Here is a 19,263-nt window from a genome sequence, read left to right on the forward strand (position 1 = left end):
ATTTTGGTAGTCTTCTCAATTGCCATTGCTAAGTATAGAAGCTTGCTTATGGCAGCTTTGTAGTTACTGTTGTCTGGCAGTGGTCCACCAAGTACTTTTCCCCTGAAGAAGCCTGATTCCATTGGTGTGGGTATTGGAATAATAACTTCCACAACCAGACTTTGGAACAGGTCCAGTATCTTCTGTTTTTGTCTGTTGTGGGGAGAGGAAGGGAAAGTGACTGTAAGCTTTGAGACTCTTTCGGGCAACGAAAAGTGGGGCATAAAAACCAACTCTTCTTCATGAGGGCAGCATGCAGGGCTTCCAAGGCTTCCATTCTGTGATCAAATTGTCTCCCCTGCCAGGTAGCTATACTTATATGGCTTCTGTTTTTACCTGAGTCTTCCTTTGTGGGTGACCTTTTCACCCCTCCCTCAACCACTGTGACACATAAATCCATAGGTCAGATATTAAAGAGCTTATTGCCCTACTTTGCTGAAGGGACAAATGCCTCAAATGGCAATATTGAGAGGTCGGTGTTCTCCAACCAGTAGCTACAGAAGGAAGACAGTACTGAGCTGGAACTACAATTAGCTGTATCGCTAACCCTTTTTTCTGACCACATTATACATTGTATGTTGTTCAACACAAAGCTTGTGTTTTTTGTTCAACTTTTATTTTTTCTACTTTTCAGATAACAAAAATTAAGGGATATGGGCTAAGGTAGCATAGGGTCCTAGTATGGCTTGTATTTAAAATTTCTCGTGCCGTGTTGTTTTTTCCGGGGTGTGAGAAATATGGCTTCAAAATTCTGCTCAGCTCTAAATGAATTCACTAATCTCTTTTTCATCCAACTGCAGTTCATCCATACCTCACAAAGGATTATCGTTGTCAACCTCTCTTATTGTTTCCCTCTCCTACTGGAAGGCAGGACTAGATCCCCAGTAAGTGATGCCATTACAGATGAAGCCATAAAGCTGCAAATATCAAATCCAAATTACAGGTCCATAAGAAAGCTAGCTGGGAAAGGAAACTAGGGACAATATTCATTCTACGCCTCAAGTCAAGAGTGTCTGTTTGCATTTCTGTTGCCACTGATGGCTTTTGCATGCAGCATTTATTTCTCTATAACTATTTGAGGTGCATCCAATAAAATGAAAATATTTTCAGTATGTACGTGGGCTGGAAAAAGATGAGAAAAATGTTGATAATATGTTTATGAAATTTACATTTGATTTTGGGAAATTAATAATTCTAAATGACAGTTCAAGATCTCCATACAACCATTGTTTACCACCAAGATGTATTTGCATTTTCACACACAACAACTGAATTGACTTCAATTTCCCTACCCCCCAGCTTTACAGAAAGTTTTTCATGAGTTTAGTTTAATGGGGAGAAAATTGTCAGGCAAGGCACAAATTACTTAAATTGAAATCTTTCTGTAGTTTAATTTTCTTTGTTTGCCCCCCTCCATCCAGTAAAGTACAAAATCTAACCTTAAGATACAACATCACCAAATACTTCAATGCACTATGCTGCACAATTTGTCAATGGTGCCATTTTGTTTTGCAAATACTTATATAGAGTCTGTTTAGACTTGCCCAAACTGCATTGTTAATATGAACTTGTTGCAGTAAATGTATGCATGGAAATTGCCCTGTGATCCTTGGAGGAAGTGAAGGATGGAAACTGAACTAATAGTTATTATAATTTAAAATATTAACTCCATAGGCAGACAAGAAAATTATTTAATGGCAATTTGAAAATTCAGACAAAGATTAAAAAAATATTAGACCTCTTAGTTTTACAAAGACTAAACACTGCAAAATTTAAGGTTATTTTCAGAGGCATTTTCCCTTGTGGAAAAAGGAGGAGAGCCAAACTGTACATTAATTTTTTTCATGTGTTCCTCACAGTCACAAAGCCATTGTGGGGAATGGCTTCTTTAAAAAAAAAAAAACGAGAGCAAGAAGCTTGGGGCAGAGAGGTAGTTTCTCACTCAAAAACTTTGCTGGGGAGATTTTTTAAACCCCCTTTTCTGCTATACGTGCAGATAGTCGCCGTGGAACAGCAAACTCCTCAAAATATCTCACACAAAAAACTGCTGATGGGGAAAGCAGGAGCCCCTCCTCCCTCCATGGTGCCTCACTAAGCCTGTTTGTGCTCTTTTTCTGTTTAAGAAGCATTTCCCTGCATCTGCTGTGCAGCTGCAGTGAACATATGAAAAAAGTAATATATAGTTTGGCTCAGAGATACTGATAAAACACATCATACATTAAAGCCCTCCAACATACCAACACAAAGCAATACCTCAAAATTGGGGATATTTGCCTTTTAGATGAACAGGACACCACTCTGAAACTTATTTACATAATCTCATCATTTCATTTTTATATGCATCACAAACTCTTTACTGGCATTACCTATAAGGCAATAAACAATATGGCTATAATTCAAAGTAGTATTTTACATATCATCCGGCCATGGGATATTCAAGCTGGAACCTTCTTTGCAGGTTTTATGTCTCCTGCAGCAGCTCTCCTTGAAGAAACAAGCCAGTTTTAGAAGGTGGTTTGCCTTTTCAGGAGTGGCATAGTGGGAACTGCTGCCATAACTTCAGTGGAATACAAAATGGTATGTGTGTCATATGATGTTTTGTGAATGCCCCAGGACCCTTCAAGCAGTAAGCTAACATGAGGAGCTGCCAGAAAAGGGGAGGGGGAGGCAGCCATCTATCTCTATGTTCATGCTTTCTGGATCTTAGCTACTGTGTTAACAGTTACTATACGTTATCACTTATGAAAAGTCTGGCAAGCCCAAAAGTGTAAGCGCATTTAAAATTGCCATTGTGCCTACTGAGTAATGAACTCCCTATTTTTAAGTGGCATTAACATTTTGTTGAACAAGTACTAGAAGGTGATGGCCAATATCCTGAGAAAAAGCAAAGAAATCATGCAGATGTACCATTGCAAGAAGTTTAAACATCCTCCTTGGTTTCAATGCTAAGCCCTTTCCTTTTGGCAAATCTCTCACTGGAGATGCTTATAAGCTAACGAAACAGCTATGAGACATTGCAGAACCAAAAAGCATAAATGCAGAGGATTCCAATGTCATGCAATGGCAGAAGAAAGTCAAGAATGTAAGGGGCATGCACTCATGCATTCTTCCCTGCACAAGAATACCTTGCTTCCACAAGCTGGATCACAGCCATAGTTCTCCCAAGTTTTTACACATTGCACTTAGTATAGAAAGAAAAAAAACTTGCACTTACTTGTAACTATTGGTCATTGAGGATCTTCTGTGTGGGCATAAATGGGGTCTGTGCATGAGTAGGTCTGCTGCTGGAGAGGTTCTTACAGCTAAAAGCCTCCAAAGGGCTCTGTGCGCTAGAGTCAGAAACTTGTTCCTATCCAAGGGACCATGTGCTTCTGAGCCAGATATGCAACAGGGCAGGAAGGAGTGTATGTGCTTGCATGGAAGATACTTGGTCAACGGTAGTTACAGATAAGTACAACTTTGTTTTTACCATTTATCTTTTTTGAAGTCCTACCTGGGGATTCTAGGAAGCTACTCACCAGGTGGTGGGGCATGCTCTCCTCACTTGAAGAGAAAATGATGTATTGCCTTCCCAACTCGAGCTTCTCACCTCACCTGACAATCCAAAGCGTAGTGGCAGTGCTCCCAGGTAATTTGCTGTTTGGAAATTCCCTTTTCTTCTTTTTTACTTACACAATGTGAGATATCTATGGTTTCTCACCATCCCTTTGTAATGTTGCATTTGCCCCTGGACTCACTTGATTGCTTCACCAATTTCTGACCCATTAGGCAGAAAGCACTTGGGGTCCAGTGGACTGTGTGGTGTTTCTTCCCTCCCCGTATAAGACGCTTTGAGAGCACTTGGAGAAGGTAAGTCTTATCTACTTAAAACTTGCAAGACTGATTGTTGTTTTAGACTTTTATTTCTGGAGTGCAATCTGAAACGTGTTTCCAAACAGCCTGGTTATTTTGGGTCAGCTTGTACAGTGGAAAAAAGGGAGGTTTTCGTTTCATGGCTGTGAATGACCTTGCTGATAGAAACAGTTGACTGTAATTTAATTGCTGCCTGCAATTAAATGCTTATAAGGATGCTGCAGATTTATGTGAGGACTTAAAATCACTCATAAAGAGTAAAAGGAAGCCAAACCAAAACACTGGGTGTTTTTCTTTTTCTCTTTTCTTCCCCGCCCTGTGTTTAGTACCATAAGGGTTTTTAGAAGTGCAGAGGAAGATGAGGGGGGAAAAAAAGACCTAGAACCCCTCATGAAGGGCCTCTGGCATACAAGCAAAAAGTAGAAATTTATTTGAAAGCAATAATGGGATTAATCATAATGTGGAGGTCCCAAACAGGTTCAGTCCCCTGGGGTCCTTGCATAGACTCAGTAAGCACAGTGGTATACAAACATATCTGCTGATGACCAAATAACAGCTCAACAGATCTCCATCATCTGTGCTCCATCAAAGAAAGCTGCCAAAGCCATAGCTCCAGAAGAGTGGGTATGGATGTTTAGTGGGCAAGGCAACCTGAGAAAAATCCACCAGGACAAAGGTTGAGCTGATGCCCACTTTCCTCTATTAAGACCAGATAAATATACAAATAGTGCTCTTAACCAAGTGTGGTGTCTGAGTATGTTAGAACTCACCATGGCATATGCTGAAGCATTGCCAAAATGCCGGCCTAAATTGATCTGCTGCATGGAGAGTTTGATGGCTTCAGTATGCAGGACCTTATCACAGGGCCACTTGTCCTTGGCAGAAGCTCCAGGAATGGTAAGAAAAGCTGACAGCCAGTCATGATGGTCTGGCAGTTGGAAATCTTGCAGATGTCCATCCTAGGACATCCAGTTTTCTTCTCTATCTGTGATTGTGGAATAGTAGGCCTGGCAGGCTTTAGATTGCATTTCTTCTGTCACTAGAGAAGACAGAGGAGAATGAGTTGTCAAATAGTTAAAGGGCTCCTTCTGGTTATGAGAAAATGTTCCACTCTTCTAGACATGGGTTGGAGGGATGCAGGGTTTTTTGCCACATTTCCTGTGTAATATCCTTAAGCCTCGCTAACACCAGGAACGAAGTAAATTGCCAAAGCTATCTTTAATTAGAGCGTAGACAAGGGTACAAAAACTTATTAACAAGATAAAAACTGAAAAGAAAAATCTTGTAATACTTTAGGCCAAGCTTTGGGATCAGTTAATAGGTATAACAAAAATGAGCTAAAAACATATTTTAAAATATTAACAAGAAAATTAAGAATTTAAAAGGTTAAGGGTACGCAATAATACTTGTGAACTTCGAAGAGGTGACTCAATATCTTATCTATTGGTTTGAGTTCAGACATAACAACTTCTATTTCAAGGAACTGAGCCATATGCATTGTCTGTTCCTCATGCATACAAAGATCTTCTGTAGGAGAGGCTGGAGAGGGCTCACTCACCCTCTCATCTAGTCTTGAATCTGACACAGTGCTGGATCTGTCCAATTCGATAGTAACCTCCATTGCTGAAAGTGGATAAGAGAAAGCCCTATGAGAGTAGAGATATACATTTACAAACCTGGATGAGCAAAGTTGTTCCCCTCATTCTTCCAGATAACTTGGAGACATCATATATAGGTGTAATGGCCATCACATAGAGGGTTGAGACTGAGGCCATGGAATCCGTGCAATTTGCTCTGGATCAAAGTGACACAGGACACAAAGGCAGCTTCTACTTTCGCATCCAAGATTGAAACCGGAAGGATCCTGGATCCATAGATGGAAACTAGGCTCCTCCTGAAGAGTTGCAGATTGGAGCACAAATTTGCATTTGTCCTTGGACTTAGTCTTCCCCCTATTGCCTGGTGGCTTGGTGAGGCACAATGAGCCAGAAGGGAGCATGACCTGGATTGGACCTATTACTATCTGGATCCAGCAGGTGGAGCTGACCATATAGATTCTGAGGACATGGTAACATAATTTTTCTGGAGTTGACATAGACAAAGGCTCTGATGTTTTAAAGGCTTTCTCCCACAATGCTGCTTTAATTTTGGATGCCCTATCCTTAGAAGCTTTGGGAGTATAGTATTGGCAGGCTGTACATATGGGGATGGTGTGCCCTTCACCCAAACAAACAGACTAAGTCATGTTCATTGGTTTGGGTCAACTTTGCCCCACAATGAGTGCATTTTTTAAAAGGGCTTGTTGAGCCATAATTACTTGGAAGTCAGAACAATCTCAGTGAACCAGTGGAAGCAATTCCTCAACAATGTAAAGGACTGAAGTCTTTGAAAAGACAGTCTTCTCCTTCAGTGGCAAAAGAGGAACTGAGGGTGGGGAAGCACATGGTCTGTGGGCAGGAACAAGTTTCTGGTTCCAAAACACAACAACTCCTACAGGCTTTTAGCTGTAAAAACCATAGCTGATGCAGAGTCCCCATGTAGGACTGCTGAGAAGATCAGTTATGAACACATGGTGGCAGAACATTTTGGCTACTATACTTTTGGGGGAGGGGGGAATTCTTTAAAATAAAGTTTGGACAAAATTAATTATGGAGAAATGGTTAGGTCACTTCCCATTTAATCCTGAGCAGGTGTAAAGGATCTTTTGTTTTATAAATAAATTTTAAGGAGAAGTATAAGGCAACATGCATATCATGAAAAATAAGAATTTGTAAAAGGGTCTAAATAAAGAAAAGGCAAAGAGTTTGAGTCTGCTACAATCAGTTCTCAAAAAAATGGAAACCCTTTAGGATGCATCAAGTTATTAAAATATTCTGTTCAATGTTTCTATAAACAGATACTGTCACAAGTAAACAGACAAAGTGGATTGATTGTTGCCAATTATTTAAACCTATACAACAAACATAAATAAAACTGCTCAAACTATTAAATATTGTACGGTAAGCCAGTAAATTCACGAACTGATTCTTCAACTTAACTCAAGACTATGACTGGAATGCATAAATAAATACACAAACATATTTGTGGCCTTTAAAAAAGCTTTGCTCTCTCGTTTGGTTAATACAAACATAAAAAATGAAAATGAAAAAAGAAAACAATTTCATGTCAATGTTTAGAATAATCCACAGTCTTTCAGGTTATTTTTTATGATGACATCAGTGACAGCATCAAAGACAAACTGCACATTTTTTGTATCTGTGGCACATGTGAAATGAGTATAAATTTCCTTCGTATCTTTTCTCTTGTTCAAGTCCTCAAATTGACATTGGATATACGCAGCTGCCTCTTCATATGTATTTGATCCTGAGGAAAAATAAATATACAAGACTTCAGTTCTAAAATAATTAATCATCAAAGTGAATACATCAAAGCTAAAACTGAGGAAAGATTACATTCTCTTCCACCTCTCAGGATCTGAAGATTTGTTTAGCTTCAGGGACATCACATGCACATTAAGGAATATTGAAATTGTTAAGGGATATGCTTTAAACTCTCCTGTGACAGGTGTGCATGAGACAGAATCATATGGGCTTAGGAATTTGTTCTAAAAACTTTCTTTTTAACATTATGAAATTCAAATGTATTCAAATGACCGGGAGAAATCTGATGAATAATTCCTTATATAACTTTTTCCAAATGTATTTAAATATCTCATGCTCTATAGACAAAATACTGTTTAATTTATAAATTCAAAATGTTTTCATTTATAAATTCAAAATGACTAAGTAAAATAACTTCAAAATCAGGTTTCTGAGTAAATGGCAACACACTACATTCTGTATTTGTTCTTATCTAATGTGGTATGTCTCAGAATACAACATCCGAAACAATTACTTTAAACCAGTGGTACCCACCTGGTGAAGTGTGGAGAGCCGAACACCCATGACATCAAACAAAAGAGCAACATCTATTCCTGGCATGAGGCCAACACCTTAGGAAGGCTTGTAGCTTATTCATTATACTGGTGCCAGCTGTTTCAAGGTGAGAATCAGCTGCCAATCACAGGCCCCATCAGGAAATGTCCCCTTTCCTGAATCAGGAAGTATGTGCCACATTGGTGAACGGCGCTGAATACAGCCACAAGCGGCATGAAAAGAGAAGTCACAATGGCTCCTGACCAACTGAGCAAAAACCACTGCTTTAAACCCTTTGAAAAGAGAATGTTGATTCACTGTGTTTTGAAATAGGCCAAAAAAGAGGCAATGGCATTAAGAACGCACAAGGCCTTAGTCCTTGTGAGCTCTCTTGTTGACTACAAAGCATGCAATTACATACAGAATATATAAACAATAATTCAGAACTGAAGATTTTAGTGGATTTTATTTACTCCAAATCATGGCAGGATTTATTTTTACTTTTATCTATGGTGGCATCAAATTTACAAACTGCATGCCCAACAAAAATATGGAAGACCTACAACAAATTACACAGTACAATGTCTTTTTATATAATCCTTCTACACAGTGATCTAAATAAATAATAGACTTTATTTTTGAATATACGTTATGCAGGGCTACTACCCAACAGAGAAGTGAAATTCCCAGATATTTTGAAACCGTGGGGGGGAGGTGTATTAAAAACCAAGCAATACTTACTGTCCTGTCAAACCTAAACTAATTTTTCTACTTTAACAACAGAAAATGGATCGTTATAACTTACTGAGCATATAAAATCACAATATTTGAAGTTTATGGAATTTAAAAGCTATAAATGCTTTAGTTTTCCACAAGCAAAATTGTAAATCTATCCAAAGCTTAAGAGAAAACCACAATTCTACCTTAGTCCATATGCCTTAATGTTAAACAGAAAACACAAGCTTTGTGTTAAATAACGCACAATATATTATTTGGTCAGAAAAAAAGGTCTAATAAATGATCAGTAATAATATCTGGACAGCTAGATATAGTTTCAGCTGGCTACTGTCTTTTTCATTCTGTAGTTACTGGTTAGAGAGAGCTCAGTTCTCAATGACACTTTCCTCTGAGGCACTAGTATAGTTTCTGCCTCACCTTTTGATCTTTTTGTCCCTCCAGCTAAGTAAGGCAATAAGCTATTTGTTACAAAACCTATGGATACATGTGTCAAAGTAGTTTGAGGGAGGAGTGAAAAAGTCACCCAGAAGAGAAGATTCAGGTCAAAACTGATACAAAAGCCCTGTATGCTGCCCCCATGAAGACCAAATATCCTCCTAGGAGCAGAATGACATCTTGCATTTAATAGCTTTATATGTTTACAGCATACTAACCTTGTCTTTAAAAGCACTTCACACATTCTAAAAGACAAAATATTTCATTGGAAGGGCTTCCCCCCCCCCCCCACAGTACTCACCAAATCTTCCAATTTTTGTTAGGAAAAATGAATAAAAGGCCTTGGGGAACTTCCCCCCTCCCCCCCCCAATTTCTCTCTCTCTCTCTCTCTCTCTCTCTCTCTGGGTTTTCACTACTGGCCAAGCATCTTGGGCTTCCTCAATCACTTCACATATACTGGAATCATTTCCTACAATACACAAACACTCCAGTGCAAAGGATGACTGCAGTGGACAAGCTACCAAGGAACACCTACTGCTGAATTTCAAGGGAAATTCTCTGCTTCAACATTATTCCTTGGCATAGTTCCTCTCTGGAACCACTGGTACAATTGAAAACCTACTTTTGACCTCTCATGAACAGAGATAAATACTCATACCACCAGTTTGTAAAATGAACATAAATCAAACTATGTGCATTAATTATAATATTATACAGACTGTAGATTATATCTCAGTCAACCAAATATTAGAATATCACAAGTGACAGATGAGTACAGTCAAGATTTTTTTCTGCTTCCTTTTTCCATTTAAAAATGAAATACCTGAATATTCTGGGTAACAAATTGTGAGGGGACTCCTTTTGATTTTTTCTTCAAAGAGATCCTTCTTATTTAAGAAGAGTATAATAGATGTGTCTGTAAACCATTTATTGTTGCAGATGCTGTCAAACAATTTCATGCTCTCATGCATCCTATTCTGCAATGGAAAGAGATGACTGTATGTCACATAGTCCTTGCTTCTTTGCATTCCAACAATCAGGAAATCACAACTATTTTATGAAAGTCAAAACACATAATTTTTCCCCATGACTAAACAATTCCAGGCAGAAACCAAATGGTCAGTGGGATAGAAAGTCCATTTTTATTTGAGAGATTTTCTATTTTCAACAATGAGTCTGAACACTAATTCAGCAGAAAGCATTAATCCTATGTAGAATTATTCAAGTCAAACGTCAATGATTTTATCTTTAGAGTAACTCTGCATAGGATTGTGACAATCAACTAAAATAAACTTTGAAAAAACTAAGATCATGGTATTTGCAAAAACCCGATATAAGTTTCCCTGGATAATAAATGATAAACATATAGAACAGGTCAATCACTACAAGTATTTAGGCATAAACTTTACTTATAATAACAGTTGGGCCAACCATAGAGAAAAAACAATCAAATCTGCAAAAGGCCAGTTGTCCCTTTTAGCCAAGTTTTATCATCAAAAAGGCAACAAAAACCTTCAAGCAGCAATTAAAATCTACAATGCCAAAATAATTCCTCAGATTCTTTATGGAATCCCAATATGGATGGGTGCATTTAATAATAAATTAGAGAACATCCAATCTTTCTTTTTCAGAAATCTGCTAGGAGTCCCAAACTGTGTGGCCAATCATACACTTGTCGCAGAACCTGGCCAACAGAGTCTAGAAGCCCGGCCTTGGTTTCAGTCCTTTAAATACTGGTTAAAAATCCATTTCCACGCTCAAACGGGTAGTTTGTTAATTAACCTTTTGAGTGACCCTTATTATTTCAGCTGGCTGGGCAAAATGTCAAAAAAACTTCAAATTATGGGTCTGGACATCTCATCCCTTAGCATGCAAGATGAAAGGACGATACTAAAGCTAATATCACAGAGACAAGAAGATCAGGATATACAGATTCTGGGCTCCTCTAAAAACAGTGTATGTTCTCCCCGCTTCTGGAATATTCCCTTGTCTTACAAATCCATGCCCATGTATCTCCAAATTTTGGAGACACACCACTTAAAAAGAGCATTTCTAGTAGCTCGCTTAAACATCTTTCCCTCAAATGTCACCCGAGGTAGATTTTTGAAGATCCCTCCTCAGGAGAGATACTGTTTACATGGATGTAGTGTCCATATACTTCTGGTGTGTCCTAAAGTTTGAAGTATTTCGTTGCCCGTTAGCTAATTATCTGAAGAAATTGAAATTCAGCTGTATTAATGAGATACACTGGATTAAAATGATACTAAATGTGAGGGACTCAGCAACTATTATAAAAGTAGCAAAGTTTTTACTGGCAGTTTTAAATGAAAATCTTTTACGATAGATTTTACATCTGAAACTGTTTGAAATTTTCATTTTATGCTTTGCAATTTTATGCCAATAAAGGTACTCTGAATCTAGGATTGCACTCTTAATCACATACAGAACCCTAAAACTGAATGTTTCAAAAAGCTTAATTTTGGATGCATGGATTTTGGTCACAAGTGAAAGAGTAATGGAACTTATAAAATATTGAAGACAGGTATGTAAAGGAGAATGGGAGAAAGAGAAAAGAAGTACTTCCACTGGTTATGTCCTTCCCCCAACTCTTGTTTAAAGTTAGAACTAGAAAGAAAAATGTACAGGCAATGGCCAGAATCCAAACAGTCTGCTAGTGCATACAAAGTAGACCTCAGCAATACATGGCAACTAGAAACTTACTGCACAAATGCAACCATAAAATACACAGTTTTGATAAAAGGATTTGACTCCATTGTCCAGTATGAATATGCCTCCAAAAGTATTAAGCAGAATTACCCCCTACTAAATCCATTGAAGTGAATGGGATTAAAAGGGTGCAACTCTGTTTAGGGCTACTCTAGTATGAACAAGAAGAATGACTTTCCAAAACAATGCAGATGACGTTTGGGGTTTTATAATTATAGTTAGCAATGGTAGTTAGAGAAGCTTTTTTGCTTTCAAAATTGGTTTACTTGCCATTTCCTCATCTTCCGCAAGGACCAAGTCATAATCACTAAGTGCTACGCAAAAAATTATGGCAGTCACTCCCTCAAAACAATGAATCCATTTCTTCCGTTCTGATCGTTGGCCTCCAACATCAAACATTCTGCCAAACAAAGAGCACACATTTAGTGATTGATGTTAAGAATGTATCATTACCAAAACAAGAACTTTTCCAATCCTGTTAACTATGGCTTGAAAACAGAGGCTTACAGAATTCTAGCCAGTTTCTGCTGCAAATTGTCTGTTTTATGTATGTATATACAAAATTGAACAAATTAAGCAATAGATTTCTTTGCTTACTGGTGCAGGATTCAACCAGTGAATTCTGCCAGTGCCTCAGTATTTACTTTATTTTCTTCAAAGGAAAGGAATACTTCTCTTCCATACCAAAAATCTATCAGTTGTACAATGCAACTGTAATCCTACACATTACAGGGCTTCAATAGCATTCTCTCCAGCTCCTTATTTAACACTCTTCTAAACAAACTTGGGAGCTCACTAAATGTATTAAAACATCAGTTCAAACAACAATATAACCAATGCAAATAGTAAATCCAAAAAGCCAACATGAGATAAAATATATTCATATGGCCACCCTCAAATGCCATCTTAGACAATTCAGTCTTCCAAAGTTAACTACAGCTCATGAGGAGGGGAGGAAGTCTGCCTTCCTGACAATCTCAAGAAGGCTGTTCTGAAAAATAAAGGCAGCCACTGTTCAAGACCAAGATCTACAGTGGCAGTTCAGTTTTCATGCATTCCAAGGGAAAGGAAGACATGGCAATCACAATGCTTATACTCACCATGGGCATCTTTGTTTCAGTGGTAACTAAGGTAGTTAAGATTATTCTGTATGGGACTCAGTTTGGGGATGTGGTTTATAATAACTGGCATTATTGAGTGTAGTTCATTGTGTGTAGTTTTTAATGGCTTGGAGACTGCTGGTCTGGTATTTGCAAGGTGACTTGAGCAGCATGCATGTTTAAATTACGTTCACAGCATTTTAAACATCTCAAAGGATAGAAAGACAATAATTCCTCATACACACTTGGACCTCAAGAAAGGGAATATCAAAATCACTATTTTTTTCTTACCAAAGTCAAAACTGAAACAAGGTGCATGTGTAGTAAATACCTTGATCACTAGAGGGGCTTGAAAACAGGAAGGAGATTATTTACAATCTATTTTCTACAGAAATCATGACATGAATTCTCAGCACGTAACATGAAGTAGCTTGAGTCTGAGGAAATACACATTTACAGTAGCAGCAACAAAATCAGTCTGAAAACATAACTATGTCTCCTTTAGCCTCTTCACAAGCTTCAAAAAGTTTGTTTGGATGATGATATATTCCTGTTGCAGCTAAGAAAGTATCTACATATACATTTTGCTATGAGAAACCATCTGGATTTTTTAATTATGTACAGAAAATATAGGTCATGTTTTCAAAGGCTTAACTCACTTAAAATGAAGATCTTTGAAAGTAAAGTGGGTTTCCACTATTCCTGTAGTTTTCACTCGAGTCCTGAGAACGTCCTGCTGTGTTGGGATGTAGTTTGTATGAGCTATCCTGTCCAAGTCATTCAAGTAGCTGAAAATAGAACAAACACTAAGTACAAATTAAAAAGTGTGTAGATATAAAGCGTTCTTTTAATGCATGCCCAGTAAAGACCAATTTTATGGCACAGATAGGCATTTTTTAAAGAAAAAATGAACATTAAAAAAAAGGACTAGGTACTATTATGTCCCAACAAGTGCACTGTTCATCCATTTCAAAGTATGAAAATAGCCAAGGGGCAAGTTATAATGTCAAGTACTCTAAGCTGAAACCCAGCAGGAGTTGCTTTTGAGTATTACTGCATATCCTGTTGTTATTAAGATTAGTCTGTAAAGTAACCGTCAAGGAATAAGGGGGCTCTAAATTTGATGGGATTTAAACAGCCTAAGTGCAGTCTTGCAGCTAAGACTATTTACTCACAGATGTGTTGCTCCACATTTTTGGATATGACCTTTTTGGAAAGATCACAATCACATCAGCAATGAACACTACGTGAATGGGAAAGTGCCTACACCAGGGCCACTTCGGACCATGCAGTTATTCCCACCAACACTTCTATTCACACACCTTTCCCTTCAAAACCTCACAGATCACTATAGCATTATAAGTGTAATAATGTAGGCTGCACATTTCCCCCTATTTCATAACTTGCAGTATAGTGGTTAAAGCGTTGCTGTGAGATTAAATAAGGAGAGGAGAATGATGTATACAATTTTGGGTCTTCATGGGGGGGGGGGGGAAGTATGGTATAAACAAACAGACACAGCTTTTAAAAGAAAAAGCCAAACCCCAGAACACGGTGACAACTGATCATTAAAAAGCTTTAACACTACAGTGATTTAACAATTCCTGTTTGTTCTTGTTTTCTCCAGTCTCTTTGCCTATCTCTCAATTGCTGCTCTTTGGTAATTAAAAGTAAACCACTTGTGTTGCTTTTTTTCACATGACAGTCATTGATCAATATAAAATGCATTATTAGAAAGACAACAGAAGCATTCATGAATTTATTTGTCTTAAGAGTATGTATCTACCAATATTTAAACTCCTACACATGCAAACTACAGTAGCAGTTTTTTAAAATAAGATAAGTTGCTTTTCGCAATGACTAATGTAATGATATATTAAATTATTAATAATTACTATTTAAAGGAGTTATTTTAAATAGTATAATTAAATGCATAATTACATAAAGAAGGCACTTCCATCAATATTCATTACAATAGGATTTTTGGGTGCGGCTAAAAGAGAGACTGGTGAGCTGTTATCAGATCTGTAAATGCCTTTTTGTCATAATTTCTCTAGCCATTTTTTCAAGAGAAACCATGCCATACACATGCACACCCCACACAGAATTTCTATTTAAAGCCTTTTTCTACTGTCAGCAGGCTGAAGAATGAGGGTAATCTCTGGCACAGGTAACATCCCATTGTCTCTGCAGTAATCCCTCCCACCCTCTGCATCAGCTGCTTTTTAAAACTATAGTTCTATAGTCACAGATCTTCAGCTTCTTTCTTTATCACCTGCCTTTCTCTACTACCAAAGAAGCCTTAACTGTTGCCTTATGCTTACTATGCTGCAGAGTCATTGAGTTGATATTCTCTGGATCTGTTAAAACAAGCTTGAACACCACAGTCTTTCCACAATCTCTTGATAACGCCAGCAAGTTCTGCTGTCATAAAACCTTCCTCTGCTGATCCAGCGAGTACAAAGAGTTGCCTGGCATCATCCTATTTTAAAAAAAAGTGCCATTAAAATTTTATTCTAACGTTTTCACATTCTGCTGCAATGGGCAATAGATCTGTTTATTCTGCAACATGGAAAAGTCAGATGACTTTGGAACAGCATATGCCAAGTTAAACATACATTAAATCCTATGCTGGAGACTGAGTTTTTAAAAAGTGGCATGAGTCATTATCAGTTTAACTTTCCAAAGGCAGTTTACCACAGACTTTCACAAAATGAGGAAAACCTGCCAGAGAAGTAGTGGGCCTTTGATTGTTAGAGGAATAAAGAGATTGGAAAATTGAGAGATGGCAGAGAAGCTCAATAAATTTTTTGCTTATCTTCACTGAGAAATGTGTACGGTATGCACCCATGCCACAGCCTTTATTTTCAGGAAGGGTGTCTGAAGAATTGAGCCAAATTGAGGTGAACAAAGATTAAATTAAAGACCTACTGGGGAAATTAAAAATCCTGAAGAATATACCCAGTAGTTCCTAAGAAATTCAGATGTGAGACAGTTGATTTACTAATCCATATAAGTAACCTATCACTAAATTAAGTGGCTGTAGCAGAAGACTGGGGAGTGGTATCTGGACAAAGCTCTCCCATACCTGCGAGTTGAAGGCCAGCATTATATACATAGAATTTTGATTACAACTTTGAGTTGGTTGAAATATTGAAAACTTCTAGGATAAGTTTCAAAATCATAGGAGGAAACAATCACCGATGAAAGGTCTACTTTGAAAATGGAACAAAATCTAGAGTCCATTCTGGTTGTTTCATTTATCATTAAAATAGAGATTGTATAAACATTGTTAACTAATTTTGATAGCCTAGGACAGGTTCTCTCTTTTCCTGTTAGGATATTTATTCAGAACCACCTGTTTTTTTGTGTGTTGTAGAAGACTGGAGAGTAGCAAACATTACACCAAATTTTAAAAAGGGAACCAGAGGGGAACAGGCCAGTAAACCTAATGTCTGTCCCAGGCAAATTAGTAAAAACTCTAATCACTCAGCATCAAACCAACAGGCATTATTATGCCTCACCAAGCTAACATGTGGCATTTGTTCAAAAAGGTTCTTAATAATATCATGAGGGAAAATTAGCACGGCAAATTAGCAAAGAGAACTCCTGCCTCAACAAACTTTTTGAGTTCTTTGAGAAAGTGAATAAGATGTAGACAATGGTAGACAAGTAAGTAGTGGGATCCCACAATGATCACTATTTGGGCCGGTATTTAATTTATTCATAAATGATCCGAAATTAGGGGTGAGTGGTTTGCATATGACACAAACATATTCCTGGTGGTGAAAACCAAGGCTGACTGTGAAGTGTTCCAAGAGGATCTCCATAAATTGGGTGAGTGAGCAATAAAATTCTAGCAAATTAAGTTCACTGGTGCTAAGTGTAAGGTGATGCATATTGGGTGAAAAAAATCCCAGCTTCAAGCATAGGCTAACGGAGTCAGAACTTGCTGAGACTGAAAGGGAGAAAGATCTTGGGGTCTTCGTGGAAAGTGTTAACCCAGTGTACTGCAATGGTGAAAAAAGTAAACTTTTTGCTAGGAATGATTAGGAAAGGTATTGAGAATAAAATAGCCAATACTATAATGCCCCTGTATGAACTGATGGTATGTACTCATTTTGAATACTGAATATAGTGCTGGTCGTTGTATCGCAAAAAGAACATTGCAGAGCTGGAAAAAGTACATAGAAAAGCAACTAAGATGATTTAGGGGGTTGGAGCACATTCCCTATGAGGAAAGGCTAGGACTTTTCAGATTAGAAAAGAGACAACATGACAGATGTTCATAAAATTATGCATGGGGTGGAGAGCTGACAAAGGGAAATTTTTTCCCTCTACTAATGTACTAGAACTTGAGGACAGCTGATGGGCAGTAGATTCTGGATTGTCAAAGGGAAGTGCTACCTTACAGAGTGATTAACATATGGAATTCATTGACAGAGGATGTAGTAATGGCCAGAGGAATACACAGTTTTAAATGGGGATTAGATAGATCCATGGAGGGTAAATCTATTAATGGTTACTACTCATGAAGACTGAGGGGAACCTCCACATTCAGAGCCACAAAACCTGTCCTAGAGCTAAGTGGTCACATCATGGGAAGGCCTTGGCCTTGCTTGATGGCTCCCCAGAGGAATTGTTTGGCCACTGTGTGAGACAGAATGCTGGACTGATCCAGCAGGGCTTTTGTTACATGCTTAAAATTATAGAAAATTCTTACTGCCACAGACCAATGGACTCATATTTTAAGATGTGACTACTTGTTCTTTCAAGTTTTTTGTTATAGAGACACTGGTACTTCCAGGTGGGCAAGAGTTAACCAATAAAGGTCATTACTGCATGCTCTGAATACATTCAAGAAAAAACAGTTCTAGCTTATTTTCAGTGGGCTTCACTTCTGTTATCAATGCAGGAAGAAATTATCCACTGAACCAGAATTCCAACATTTCTTGCTCTAAGAATTAGTTTTCTGCATTTAGTTTTCTTTGTGATGAGTTTTTCAGGGCCAGGGAAGATCCTTCAGTGACAACCATCAGCATTTCCAGTTTGGTCTTAAGTTTTTAATGAGGTAATGAGAGTAAACACAAGGCCACTCCCACAATGAAAAATAATGCCTTCAGAAAGTTAAACTGATAATGACTCATGCCACTTTTTAAAAACTGAAAAAGACAGCTATGCACATACATTTGCATTGTTCATTTCTATGAAACAACATAACCAAAGCACAATTTTTTAGGTTCTTTCTGTCAAAAATATTATCTTAATGAGAATTCTGGACCCACTACTCATTTGGTAGCACTGCACAAGCCATCCCTTTAGTACAGTGGTTCTCAACCTGCGGGTTGGGTCCCCTTTGGGGGTTGAATGACCCTTTCACAGGGGTCGCATCAGGGCAAGCAGCTTGGCTGGGGGGCGCCACCCACACAACAGCCTTGCTGTTAGAGGTAGATCGAGATAGAGCGTTCATCTCTCTGCAGCAGCAGAAAACAGTGAGATCAGCATGGTGGGACAAGAGGCAGAACTGAAATGAGAAACCAATTTATATACAATCATGAATAATGGATCTTCACACCATTGGTCAGTTTCGGTTTAATTTCTGTGAAAGAACACTTGCATAATGTTATGGTTGGGGGTCACCACAACATGAGGAACTGTATTAAAGCTCCTCATGTTGGCATTAGGAAAGTTGAGAACCACTGCTTTTGTAGCTGTTGGAGGTGTGCTTAAAGTTGTGCAAGAGGTAAAATTTCTCTGCCTTCCGGGTTATTTCTGCTTTAAACTCAACAAGTAAATTTTAAGTAAATTTTAATTTTAATTTAAAAAATGCTTTCCTCTCCAGGATTTTCAGATGAGTTTCCTTGCTGGCCAACCCTGAATTAATTTATAGAAAAAGTGAAAAGAATTTTAACATCATCAGCAGTGAAAAACAAACTTCATGAATATACCATTTAAGGAAAACAGTAAAGTATGGAATTGCATCAATACTTACAGCCCTGGCAGAGTCCCCAAAGTCTATCTTTAATCGTCCCATTGCTCGAATTATAGCAATAATAGATTGTATTGTATTACTGTAGACAACAGCTTTGTACTGTTTACATTCTTCTTCTGAATAACCAGCCTCATGGATAATCCTAAACAAGATAAAATATATTTAGCCTTTGGTTTAAGTAAAGATTATGTGTTAACTTATTATCCCCTTCAAATCATACTTACTTCATTTGTTTAACAATTGTGCTTTTTCCAGACTCACCAGCTCCTAAGAAAAAACACACAAAAACATTAGCAGAAGGCCTGATATCCGCTTGCGTATTTAAATTACATATTTAATGACAGCAATTTAAAAAAAAAATCTCTTCAGAAAAGTTTCAGCGGACAACATAAAAAAGATCATGGTAAACCAAACCTTCTTTTCCTTTCCACTTACCCAAACTCTCCCTTTACTGATTTCCCCCCA

General features: G+C 37.8%; 1 protein-coding gene across 2 annotated transcripts in view; it reads right to left on the reverse strand.

The window, feature by feature from the left end:
- Positions 1 to 1,712: 1,712 nt before the first annotated feature.
- The window catches only part of GNAI1 (G protein subunit alpha i1), a 29,129-nt gene continuing 11,578 nt past the window's right edge, over positions 1,713 to 19,263 (reverse strand). The window contains exons 2-9 of one of the 2 annotated variants that reach the window (XR_013231090.1): positions 19,023 to 19,065; positions 18,799 to 18,940; positions 15,131 to 15,288; positions 13,466 to 13,594; positions 11,977 to 12,106; positions 9,803 to 9,956; positions 5,450 to 7,254; positions 1,713 to 4,930 (exon numbers count right to left, since the gene is read on the reverse strand). Coding sequence is in view for 1 of the 2 variants with exons in the window: in XM_077338049.1 (XP_077194164.1) it covers positions 7,064 to 7,254; positions 9,803 to 9,956; positions 11,977 to 12,106; positions 13,466 to 13,594; positions 15,131 to 15,288; positions 18,799 to 18,940; positions 19,023 to 19,065 (947 nt within the window). In the remaining variant the exon portion in view is untranslated. Of the gene's footprint in view, positions 7,255 to 9,802; positions 9,957 to 11,976; positions 12,107 to 13,465; positions 13,595 to 15,130; positions 15,289 to 18,798; positions 18,941 to 19,022; positions 19,066 to 19,263 lie in introns of both variants that reach the window. The other variant, XM_077338049.1, reaches the window with a different exon arrangement.

The sequence above is a fragment of the Paroedura picta genome, chromosome 5 (genome assembly GCF_049243985.1).
Source record: "Paroedura picta isolate Pp20150507F chromosome 5, Ppicta_v3.0, whole genome shotgun sequence".
NCBI classification, from domain to species: Eukaryota; Metazoa; Chordata; class Lepidosauria; order Squamata; family Gekkonidae; genus Paroedura; species Paroedura picta.